General features: G+C 49.2%; 1 protein-coding gene across 9 annotated transcripts in view; it reads left to right on the top strand.

Moving 5' to 3' along the window:
* Positions 1-8,339: 8,339 nt before the first annotated feature.
* The window catches only part of Slc43a2 (solute carrier family 43 member 2), a 41,492-nt gene continuing 37,132 nt past the window's right edge, over positions 8,340-12,699 (top strand). The window contains exons 1-2 of one of the 9 annotated variants that reach the window (XM_041664533.1): positions 8,340-8,471; positions 9,406-9,613. In XM_041664533.1, coding sequence (XP_041520467.1) covers positions 9,454-9,613 — 160 coding nt within the window. In that variant the 5' untranslated portion in view covers positions 8,340-8,471; positions 9,406-9,453. The other 8 variants (XM_041664530.1, XM_041664531.1, XM_041664529.1 and 5 more) reach the window with 8 other exon arrangements.

Below are 12,699 nucleotides of genomic sequence, written 5' to 3'. Positions count from 1 at the left end.
CATAATAAATAAATCTTTTTTTTATTTTTTTTATTTACTTTTTAATTTTTTTGGTTTTTCAAGACAGGGTTTCTCCGTAGCTTTTGGTTCCTGTCCTGGAACTAGCTCTTGTAGACCAGGCTGGCCTCGAACTCACAGAGATCCGCCTGCCTCTGCCTCCCAAGCGCTGGGATTAAAGGTGTGCGCCACTACCGCCCGGCTAAATCTTTTTTTTTTAAAGATTTTATTTATTTATTATGTATAGAAAGTCTGCCTCCATGTATGCCTGCAGGCCAGAGGGCGCCAGATCTTATTACAGATGGTTGTGAGCCACCATGTGGTTGCTGGGAATTGTACTCAGGTCCTCTGGAAGAACAGTCAGTGCTCTTAACCTCTGAGCCATCTCTCCAGCCCTAATAAATAAATCTTTAAAAAAAAAATTTGTAGCCGGGCGGTGGTGGCGCACACCTTTAATCTCAGTACTTGGGAGGCAGAGGCAGGCGGATCTCTTGAGTTTGAAGCCAGTCTGGTCTACAGGCTGAGTTCCAGGACAGGCTCCAAAACTACATAGAGAAATCCTGTCTTGAAAAAACAAAAACAAAAATATTTGCTATGTGGGTCTGGAGAGACGGCTCAGTGGTTAAGAGCACTGGCTGCTCTTCCAGAGGACTTACAGAACATGGATGTAGCCGGGTGGTGGTGGCGCACGCCTTTAATCCCAGCACTCGGGGGGCAGAGGCAGGCGGATCTCTGGGAGTTCGAGGCCAGTCTGGTCTATAAGAGCTAGTTCTGGGACAGGCACCAAAAGCTACAGAGAAACCCTGTCTCGAAAAACAAAAAAAAAAAAAATGTTAAAAACCTGATGCGTGAACGAATGATGTAACAAAGTGGGGCCACCCACCGCGCAGGGCCACCGCGCAGGGCCACCGCGCAGGGCCACCGCGCAGGGCCACCGCGCAGGGCCACCGCGCAGTTCCTGCTCTCCCACTGATGTGTCTTCAGTTCCGTGCTGACACTGGGCCCAGGGTCTCATTCATACCGGGCATCTGCCCTACTGCTGAGCTATATATATCACTGACCCCAACTTCTCTTGAAATGTTTTTTTCCTTAAAACAAATAATTAATGCCCGCCAGTGGTGGTGCACGGCTTTAATCCCATCTCTTGGGAGGCAGAGGCAGTTGGATCTCTGAGTTCAAGGCCGGCCTGATTTATGGAATGAGTTCCAGGACAGTCAGGGCAATAGAGAAAACTTATAACGAAAAAAAAAAGTTTGTTAAGATTTATTTTATGTATATGAGTGTTTTGTCTGCATGTATCTGTTCACCACCGTGTGCCTGGTACCCTCAGAAGTCAGAAAAGGGTAGTGGATCCCTTGGAACTGGAGTTGTGGATGGTTGTGAACTACCTGTTGGCGCTGGGAACCAGACCCTGTGTTCTCTGAGTGCATACGTGTTCTCAATCACGGAAACCTCTCTCCAGACCTTTCTGACTTTTAGTTTTTGTGCCTGTGTGTTCAATGTGTCCTGTGGAGTATAAAGGACAAGTATTGGATACGAGGTCTCTCTTGCTACCTCGTGGATTCCAGGGGTGGCACTCAGGTCATGAGGCTCGTGGGCAAGTGCCTCTCTCCACTGAACCATCTGGCCAGCCTCACTTTCTGTCTCATGACACAGGTTGAAAAGTGTCTCTTGTTGCTGTCTTACAAATTATGTTTTGTGCCGGGCGGTGGTGGCGCACGCCTTTAATCCCAGAGGCAGGCGGATCTCTGTGTGTTCGAGACCAGCCTGGTCTACAAGAGCTAGTTCCAGGACAGGCTCCAAAACCACAGAGAAACCCTGTCTCGAAAAACCAAAAAAAAAAAAAAATATATATATATGTTTTGTTTTGAGATAGGATCTCACTATGTACCCTAACTGACTGGCCTGGAACTCACAGAAATCCACCTGCGTCTGCCTCCTGAGTACCAGTGTGGCGATGGTGGCGCACGCCTTTAATCCCAGCACTCGGGAGGCAGAGGCTGGCGGATCTCTGTGAGTTCGAGACCAGCCTGGTCTACAAGAGCTAGTTCCAGGACAGGCTCCAAAACCACAGAGAAACCCTGTCTCGAAAAACCAAAAAAAAAAAAAAAAAAAAAAAAAAGCATGTGTAACCAGGACTGGCTTTATTTTTAGATATCTGTGATTTTAAAGCTTTTTCATAAAATTTGATGACACTAAAGAAACAATAACAAACAATAGCAACAACAAAATGGATGTGGTAGTCCGGGGCCCTAATCTCAGCAGCAGGAGGTGGGGGCAGGATAAGCAGAAGTTCAAGGTTATCCTCAAGCTGCGTAGCACATTGGAAGCAGGCTGTGCTACATGAGACTTTGTTCCCAAACCAAAACAACATGGAACTCTATTGTGTGAAAATAACATGATCATAAGCTACCCCTTCGCCCCATGAGCAATTGTTTTCTTTGCTTTTTTGTTTTTTCTTTTTTTTTTTTAAAAAAAAAAATATATTTGTTTATTTATTATGTATACAATATTCTGCCTGTGTGCATGCGTGCAGGCCAGAAGAGGGCACCAGACCCCACCACAGATGGTTGTGAGCCGCCATGTGGTTGCTGGGAACTGAACTCAGGACCTTTGGAAGAGCAGGCAATACTCTTACCCTCTGAGTCATCTTTCCAGCCCCTTGTTTTGGTTTTTTGAAACAGGGTTTCTCTGTAGCCATGGCTGTCCTGAAACTTGCTCTGTGGATCAGGCTGGCCTCGAGCTCAGAGGTCTGCCTGCCTCTGCCTTCCGAGTGCTGGGACTAAAGATGTGTCCCATTGGGAGCTGGAGAGATGGCTCAGTGGTTAAAAGCATTGCCTGCTCTTCCAAAGGTCCTGAGTTCAATTCCCAGCAACCACATGGTGGCTCACAACCATCTGTAAAGAGGTCTGGCGCCCTCTTCTGGCCTTCAGGCATACACGCAGACAGAATATTGTATACATAATAAATATTTAAAAAAAAAAAAGATGTGTCCCATTGCCAACTGGCTTGGGTAGTTGTTTCTAATTATTTCAATACAAAATGATGCTGGGGTTTGAGAATGTGTTAAAGCACTCGCTTAGGAACGGGATGCCGGGGACCTGCTAAGAACACTACAGAGTGTATATATTTGCTCCAAATGGCCCTCCAAAACGTGCATATGGGTTTGTATTCTTACAAACTATGAGGGTACTAGATGATCATAGTGACACACACCTTTAATGTCAGAACTCAGGAGACAGAAGCAGGCAGATCACAGAGTTCAAGTCCAGCCTGATCTACAGAGTGAGTTCCACAACAGCCAGGGATACACACACACACACACACAAAAAAAAAGCCTCCTCTTGAAAAAACAAAAAACCAACCAACCAAAAAAAAAAAAAATCTGAAAAACAAAAAAATTATGAGAGTACTCATTTCCTTACACAAAATCTGAGTAGCTCAGGCCAGGTCATGGTGGTGGTGCATATCTTTAGTCCTAGCACTTGGGAGGCAGAAGCAGGATCTCTAGGAGTTCAAGGCCAGCCTGGTCTATAGAACTAGTTCCAGAAGAGAAACCCTGTCTCAAAAAGAGAAAAAACAGAACAAAAGCTCAGTATTTTGATATAAAAAAAAAAAACAACACAAAAGTAAAGTATTATATACTAAAACTTAAAATCCTTCTACAAACAAATCTTTTTTTCTTTAGAGTTTTATTGTGGCAGCCAAGTTTGGCTTTGAACTCTGGATCTTCATGTAGATTCTGAAGTGCTGGGATTATAGGCATACATCCCAAGTTAGCCTAGTAAAAAAATGTTTTTTGGCCATTCAAAAATGATAGGCATGCTGGTGCATACCTGTAATCCCAGCACAGAGGCAGAGGTGGGGAATTCCATGCCAGCCTGGACTACAAAGGGAGATCCTATTTCAGAAAAACAAAACCCAAAGTGGCAGTGGGAGGAGGGGTGAGAACAGCAGGATGTGGCTTTAGTTCCAGTGTTGAGCAGACAGAGGCAGGAAGAGCCCTGGGGCCTGCAGGTCAGCCAGCTCGGCCTACTTTAGGAACTCACCCTGGTCTGCACAGTGGCTCCAAAAATAAGGCGGTGTGCTAGCGGTGAACTAGTAAGGAAAGACACGCTATATCACACTCTGGCCCCTCCATATGCAGGTGCGCACACGCGATTATGAATGTGTGTGTGCACTCACGCACGCAAACAAAACAGTACAGAAAACCAGCCAAAACCCCAAAACCATCAGCTGGATGGTGGTGGTGCATGTCTTTAATTCCGGCACTCAGGAGGCAAAGGCAGGTGGATCTCAAGGCCAGCCTGATCTACACAGTGAGTTCCAGGATAGCCAGGGTTACCCAGAGAAACCGTGTCTTTTTTCAAATATTTATTATGTATACAATATGCTGTCTGTGTGTATGTCTGCAGACCAGAAGAGGACACCAGACCTCATTATAGATGGTTGTGAGCCACCATGTGGTTGCTGGGAATTGAACTCAGAACCGTTGGGAGAGCAGGCAATGCTCTTAACCACTGAGCCATCTCTCCAGCCCCCGAGAAACCATGTCTTAGAAAAACAAACAAAAACAACTAAACAAACCCCAAAACCATCATCAGGACTGAGGCTATAATTTGATGATGGAGAGCTTGCTTAGCATATGTAAGGCCCAGGGGTTGATACCCAGCACCACCTTCCCCTATATAGAAAAGTACCTTTTAGGTCCCAACACCCCACAAGGCAGCTCCCAATTCTCTATAACTGTAGTCCCATGGGATCCCATGCTTTTTTCTGGTGTGCAGACATTCATGCAGACAAAACACCCATATTCAGAAAACAAAACATTAATCTTTAAGAAGAGTATCTTAAGATGTTTGGAGAGATGGCTCAGTGGTTAAGATCATTTGCAGTGCTCGCCTTTAATCCCAGCACTTGGGAGGCAGAGGCAGGCGGATCTCTGTGAGTTCGAGACCAGCCTGGTCTACAAGAGCTAGTTCCAGGACAGGCTCCAAAACCACAGAGAAACCCTGTCTCAAAAAAAAAAAAAAAAAAAAAAAAAAAAGATCATTTGCAGCTTTTGAGGAGGGCAGTTTGGTTCCTTGGCAACTCAGCCACTTAATTCCAGTTCCAGGTGACTTGATGCCCTCTTGTGGCCACCATGGGTAATGCATGTATGTGGTGCACATTAGACAAAACAGATGTCAACTTTTAAAAAGATACCTTGTTACTATTTGAACTTCTATGTTCATTTTAAGTTTGAAGTTCTTTTCAGACCTTTAAAGTGATTGCATTCTTCTACATATTATCTGAATATATTAAATTCTTTTCGTTTTTGAGACAGTCTCATTCTAGTGCTTAGGTGAACCTGGAACTCAATATATATTTTAGGCACACATGACAATCCACCTGTTTCAATCTCCTGAGTGTTTGGATTATAGGTGTGAGCCACCAGACCTGACTTACAATTTTACTTAAAACAAATCAAAACAATAAACAGGGTCTCAAGTCAGGCAGTGGTGGCACATGCCTTTAATCCCAGGACGCAGGAGGTAGAGGCAGGAGATCTCTGAGTTCATGGCCAGAATGGTCTTTACAGAGCAAGTTCCAGGACAGCCAAGACTACACAGAGAAACCCTGTCTCAAAAAAACAAAATAAAAAATAACATTGATAATAAATAAACTAGGGTCTCACTGTATAGCTCTGGCTGGTACTGGGCAAGAACTCTGTAGATCTGGCTGACCTTGAATTTAAAATCCCCACCTACCTCTACCTCTCTGGTGCTGAGGTTAAGGATGTGTTCTGCCATGCCTGGCTTGGGCTCAAAATTCCAAAGGGGTGTTGTTCTTTTTTTTTTTTTTGACTGATTCGTAAGTGCCTTTTATATACTAAGGACATGCTGTTCTCAATTTGTGACTGGTTTTATTTACTTTTCACGTCTGGTATACACGTACATGTATGAGTGGCTCTTACAACCTTCCTGTCCCCTCTTCTGATGATCCTTGAACCTTGGGGTGTTTTGGGACAAGCATTCACGTGCCAAGGCTGGCCTTGAACTCCCGATTCTCCTGCCTCTACCGCCCAAGTGCTGGGATTACAGTGGTGGGCTGCAACTCCTGGTTTATAACCTTAGAAGTCCTGCTAGTTTAGGACTTCTAATTAAAGGCGCCCCTAATTAAAAACAAAGTTTCGTTCAGAGGGACCTGGCTCATCTCAACAGTGACTTCTTTCTTGTTTCATTGTTCTGAGAAAGCCCCCCAAATCCCCAGTTTTTCGCCTGTAATGTAAGGCTAATGGCTGTGTCTAGGATTATCACTGATACTACCATGATCCTTCAGTGCCCCACGATCTTGTGTTCTAGAACCTGGTTCTTTTCGCAGGCTCATGTCTTCATTACGCAAACTCGTACTGTACACTGGCTCGAGTTTACTTTAGTGTGAACGGCTAGTAGTACCAATGACTAAGATATATCTGCCTCCAAGGAGTCTCCAGTGTGTGGAAAATGGAGCTCCATTACAGTCAGCAAACAAAAAGAGCAGCAGGTGTTATAGAGAGTGGCTAGGGAAGGCTTGCCAGAGGAGGGGCCGCCCAAGAAAGCGCCCACACAGTGAGAAGAGCAAATTGAGAACCCCAGCAACTCCACGGGATTGGAGCACCCAGAACCACAAGGAGGAAAAGGCTGCTGGGTAGGAAGCAGCCTGGGCGAGTCAGTTGGGGAACTTGAACTTTATCTGGCAGAACAAATGGTAGTGTTTCTGCAGGATCTAGAAAGAGGTCGGGTTTATCAAGGTCAGGTTTACATTTCCCACAGTTCACTGCGGGGTGGAGATGAGATGCAGAGATTGCTGGATGAATAGTTGTGTCCCAGAGACAGAAATGGGCAGATTAGATAAACGGGACGCCTGGTTATTCTGGTGCACTGGGGGAGGGGGGAGGGAAGCTGAGACTCCCTTTTCTGATGGAAAGGTACGTTTACAGCGTCTAACTTCGTTAGCCCAACACTTGGGAGGCAGAGGCCAGCATGGTCTACATAGTGAGTTTCAGGACAGCCAGGGCTACATAGTGAGACCCTGTCTCAACAATGTTTCCCCACCAAAAAAGAAAAAAAAATTAGATGGTACTATTATCCCAGGAGGGAGGGGGACACGATTTTAAGGGAGAATATGTCTGGAGAAAGCCATCAAGCAGATGGCTGAGGGAAAGGACTAAAGGACTGAATATATTTGCAGGTGGCAGGCCCAACTTGGAGCTTGTGAGAGTCTGCACAGTGGGTCATCAGGCCCCCAAACCTACCCACCAAGTCTGGGAGGGCATGCGCCGGCAGGGTGGCTAGCGAAGGTTCAGTGCACCAGGGGGCGCACTCGAGCTGAAGGAAGCAGAGCCAACCTTGGGCGGGGGAACGACACACGACTCATAGCCCTTTAAAGCAAGCCAGCTCTTGACGTATGGAGAATCTGAGGGACACCGAGTGTTTCCCGAGGGTAGGCTAGTCTCTGATCAGGGAGACACGGGGGAACAGTTAAACCTCTAGAGCCGATGCTCCATCTCCCGTACCGGCAGGTCCTCAGGGCAGTGCCGTTCTGGTGAGGACCCAGAAAGGATGGATGGAGCCCTCTGGACCCCATAGCGTTCTCTAAAGTCAGACTTACACTAGCTGCTCGGAGTTGCCCACAGAACGAGGGACGGGAGAATGAGTGTGTCAGCCACATGAAAGAGACCTTTGGGAAAGGGGAAGGAAGGCAGGGCGCACCAAGGTGACCGGTCTGAACACTGGTCTGCGAGGGCACCGAGAAAAACAGGCACCGGATGGGAACGGTGGCGTGTGGATGGATAACCAGGGACGTCTTGGACCTAAAACCTGACTACAGATCTTTAAGAGACACTGATTTTGGACCAGGCAGGAGGCACCTGAGGGCAAGTTGCTGGTGAATCAGGAGATCTAACAGGGATGCATTACACGACGTCAGGGCCTGCCTGGTTCGGGGGATTCCGACACCCCCAGACGGCTCCAGGATAGAACAATTGGGGCAAGGCAGCGAGGAACCCGGACACAAAGCCCGAGGAGCGGCCGGGAAGCGCAGCACGAAAGGGCAGCAATGGTTCGCTGAACTGGAGCATCCGGCCGTGATTCTCTCCGGGTGTGGACTGGGGTCTACACTGCGGGCCAAGCGACACGGTGCTGGAGCCCAGCTCAGTATGGACCAAGACTCCCTGAAACGCTGACGCAGAGATTTGACCGGGGAGAGGACTCCGAGCAGGGCGTGGGGCGATGCCCGCGGGGGCTCCGGGTTGAGGGGCACTCCAGCTTCACTGGGTAGAGCCGGGCCTGCCCAAGCCGCCCCCCAGCCCCCCCATTCCTCTTGTTTGTCTCCAAGTCCGGCCGGAACCGGCTTCTGCTCGCCGGGGGGCGGGCGGGTAGCTGTTGATTGGTCAAGGCCTGTTTCCAGCCCCACTCAGCCAATCAACGGGCAGCAGTGTTTTTCATCTTAGGGTAGGAATAAAAGGGCTGGAAATAAAGGGGACAGAAAAGGCGCCGGGCGGGCCCGATACACACCGGTAGGAGCCGGGTGAGCTCGACTCCCGAAATCCGGCCCCGGGCGAGGGTGCGGGAACCTGAAGCTGCTCACAGGCGGGGTTGGAAGAAAGGTGCATGCTTGCCAGAGAGAAGACACCGGGCGGGAGATGGAACAAAAAGGGAGAGTAGGAGGATGGAGGGACAGGATCTGCTTCTATGGAAACGGGCTAATTGCTGGGGTAACAACCCGGTCCGGGGGTCGCGCGGTTGGCTCGCGCCGCCGGTTTGAACCGGCTTCGCCTCTCCCATGCGGGATTCGCGTGGCGGTAGCGCCTAGCGACCTAGACACTGGCCAATGGTGCAGCAGTTCCTGTGCGGTTCCGCCAATGAATGCACCGTGGGCGGGCCGTTCCGGAGCTCCCTGCGCTGATCTTGTGGTTGAAGGAACAAGCTCTGGGGAAGGGTCTTGAGTGCGGGCGGGCGGAAGCCTGTCAGGGTCCTTGGGAGTGGCAGCTCTCAGGTGTGCCTCGGCTCAGGTGGCCCTACGACAAACTGTCTCCTTTTACGGCCCCCATACCAGCTATTCAATCTTGCTTGGGGCCAGGGCCGGCTCCACGTCCTTGAGCATGCATTATTAGTCCCTTGCCACCTGCCATGCCTCAGTTTACCTCCGAGTGAACTGAGGGAGAAGCCTCTCCACTTGGTCCGCAGGGCCCCACCGTGGCCGAAGGTAGCGGTGCCAGCTAGTCGCGGGTTCGGGATGGCTCAGGTCCCGAACGGGTCTGGGGTTCGCTTCTTTTGAGGCGTGCACCTACAGCCTGGGCTGCTGGGGGTTGACAGTCTGGTCGCTGTGCGCCAGCGTCCACACGGGTTGGGTAGGGCCACCGCTGAAGCTGAGGTCTGTGCGCAGGTGTCTGTCTGCAGAGCCAGAGCCGGGCTACAGCCGCCACACCGCACCATGGCGCCCACCCTGGCCACTGCCCATCGGCGCCGCTGGTGGATGGCCTGCACGGCTGTGTTGGAAAACCTCCTCTTCTCTGCAGTCCTCCTGGGCTGGGGCTCGCTGCTCATCATGCTCAAGTCGGAGGGCTTTTACTCCTACCTGTGTACGAAGCCAGGTGAGAAGGATGCCTCGGTCAGGGGCAGGTTCCTAGAGTGGGGCTTTGGGAGAGGGAGGGTGGAGATGAACATTTAAGCAATGCCTGCTTGCTGCACGGAGCCTCCTAGTGCCAAAAGGCCCATTTGATCCTCATCCAACTCTCGGGGTTATCATCGTCCCCGTTTGTGGATGGAGAAACTGAGGCTGGGATCAGTCTTCCATTTGCCCAAGCTGCAGACTAGTAGACTCGGGACCCCTGCGTGCCATCAGGAATATTGCTGGCCTCCTAGGCCCTGCAGCACCGCTTGCCTTGCAGTTAAACGTGTGTAAGAAAGAGGAACTCGATTCATAGGCCGGGGTGTAGCAAGAGAGAGGAAGTGGCTTCGCCTCCACCCGAAGGAAGGCTCATCTAGATATATATGTTGGTGGTTTTTTTTTTTTTTTTTTTTTTTTAAGTCAGGCCGTTATGGAGTCTCCTAAAGGCTTGCCAAGATATAATTTCTTGTCTGTTTTTGCTGCTTTATGATTCTCCAAAGGCCATTTCCTCTCCTGAACTGTGAGAACATCTCAGTGGCTTCCAAAACATAGTAGGAAGGAAGAGGAAGGGGACGAGCGAGGGAAAGGACGTTCTGAAGGCAGGCTGAGGGTGGCTCTCAACGCCCCCCAACCCATCCCTTCCACTGTCTTCCCACCCCGAGGGCTGCAGCTGAGCAGGGTCAGTCATCGGTAGGGCCCAGTCAGCTCCCAACCTCTCGCCACTTTCCTAGGCATCCTTGGTCAGACCTCCTGCCTTTGCCGTGCCCCACCCGGTACTTCAGCCCTCTCTGATGGTGGCCCAGATTTGAGTCCTTAGGTTACTGCTAGAGTGCCCTTTTCTTTCTAGAGTCCTTTAGTTTACTTTTTGACTTTTAATTGTCTTCTTGCATTTATTCGTTTGGGGGATGGGGCAAAGCACTGAGTGGAAATCCAGAGGATGACGTCTGCTTGGCTGTTCCAGCATGTGAGCTCAGGAGGTAGAACTCAGGCTGACAGACCCGAGTGTCACCTCGACAGCTGTTTGTTTCTTTATTTCTTTTGGTTTTTAAAGACAGTTTCTGTGTGAACTAACACCCAGCCCTAAAGTGTTTTTTGTTTTTTGTTTTTTTGTTTGTTTGTCTTTGTTTTTGACAGGATCTTGCTGTGTAGCCCAGTCTAGCTTTTGATTTGTAATCTTTACATCTCATTCTCTGAGTGCTGAGATTATAGTCTATGCTACCTCACCCAGCCTCTCATTCTGAGCAGGAAGAGAAAGCTTTGGACCCGCTCCCGCTGCCCGTAACTCTGAGTCAGTCTTCATTTTCCTTCTCTGATCTGCCCAGTGGATCCTCAGGGCACAGAACTTAGCAGGAGAGGGTAAGGGCCAGAGAAAGGGAGGGAATTCAGAGGGCACCTGGAAGAGGGCAGAAAGTCTATCGTTTATAACCAACCTTTAGCCTTTAGCACTCAGAAATATTTCCTAATAGCCAAAGGGTTCTTGGCAGGTCTTTCCCCACATCAGCAAGAAATCTTGAGATGAGAGTCAGACCTTGTTCCCTGACCAAGCTTCTGCTCTGCTTATGAGATGTTAGGAAATTAATGGCCCCGGGGAGATGGGGGAGGGACAGGGACGGGGACTGGAACAGGTAGAGGTGTATGGCTCTTTCTCCCTTTGTTGCAGGGTGCACTGGGCATTTAAAAGCAGAAGGAGCTGGGCGTTGGTGGCACACGCCTTTAATCCCAGCACTCGGGAGGCAGAGGCAGGCGGATCTCTGTGAGTTCGAGACCAGCCTGGTCTACAGAGCTAGTTCCAGGACAGGCTCCAAACAAAGCCACAGAGAAACCCTGTCTCGAAAAACCAAAAAAAAAAAAAAAGCAGAAGGAAAAAAAATCTTTATTCCCAGACAAATCTTCAGTATCTCATCCAGACCAGACGACTAGTGTGGGCAGACTTTCCTTTCTTTCCTTTTTTTCCCCTTTCCTTTCCTTTCTTCTTTGACACGTGGTGTTGGGGAAGTCAGATTGTCTGCTTCCACAATTTCTTAGATGGTATGGGCACCGTGGGACTGGAAACTGCTTTCCTGATGAAACCATCTTCCTTCCAGCGGCTGTGTGAGCATAGCACTGAGTCAGTCTTTAAAGCACCCAAGAGATTGACAGGTCAGGTCGCTCCTACAAACCCAAGGGAAGGGAAAGGGTTAGGACAGTGGGTTGAACATCAACTTCTTATCCCGTGCCTCTGCTCCTCTGTCTGATTTTGGTTTTTCTGATTATCTGGCAAACCCGCTGAGCTAGCATCCTCAGCGGGAAAGTCTGCTGACTCCACACAGCTTATCTCTCCAGCCTCCTTGCTTCTTGGAGTCCGGGTAACCTGTTGACTTTTGGGACCAGAAGCTTCCGTGCTTCCTTGACTGGGAGTGCCTTGGCAAGGTTAGGGTCAAGGTTTGCTCTGTGGCCCAGCATTGTCAACCTCAGTGGATGACTGAGTTCATCTCTTTAGACTTTGAAGGAGCTGACTTGTGTGTAGCTGACAAGAGATGCAAATTCCTCAGCTTTGTGTTGTTTTTAAGATTGATGGTGTGAGTGTGTTCATCAAAGGAAATTTGCCTGAACCTGTTGAAAGGTTTTCAGGACTGTGTTGAGACTCTAGCCAGACTCTGGCTGCAGACACGGTGTTGGGTTCCAGTTTGGCAATGTGGGAAAAGGGAAGGAATTCCTTGTGTCTCTGCTGACCCTCAGCTTGCTGCGCGTTGCCTGTCACATGGACGGGGGCTAGTGCTCAGAAGCTGAGTCCGGGTGTTTCGTGAGTTTTGTATACTACTCACCTGGTAATGACAATTAGAGACCTCTCGTCCTCCTGGTGTGGACAATTGGGAGTCTAGTGTGGAACGATTGGGGCTTTTCCAAGCTGAGTCCTTTGGTCCCTAAATGACCACCTTCATTTTCTCTGTTCTTTTGCTTAGTTTTGGTTTTAGATTCCTTCTGCCTCCTCAGTGCCGGGATAAAGGCATACAGCCACCATGCCTTAATAAACCCTATTGAGGTGCTAGACTAGGGGTCCCTTGCTAATAAGTCTTTTTTATGATTTAT

Source organism: Microtus oregoni, unplaced genomic scaffold (genome assembly GCF_018167655.1).
Source record: "Microtus oregoni isolate MIOR12 unplaced genomic scaffold, Mior012 000015F_ref0000493, whole genome shotgun sequence".
Taxonomy (NCBI): domain Eukaryota; kingdom Metazoa; phylum Chordata; class Mammalia; order Rodentia; family Cricetidae; genus Microtus; species Microtus oregoni.
Note: the sequence above shows the minus strand (reverse complement) of the source record. Positions and strands in the feature narration are given on the sequence as shown.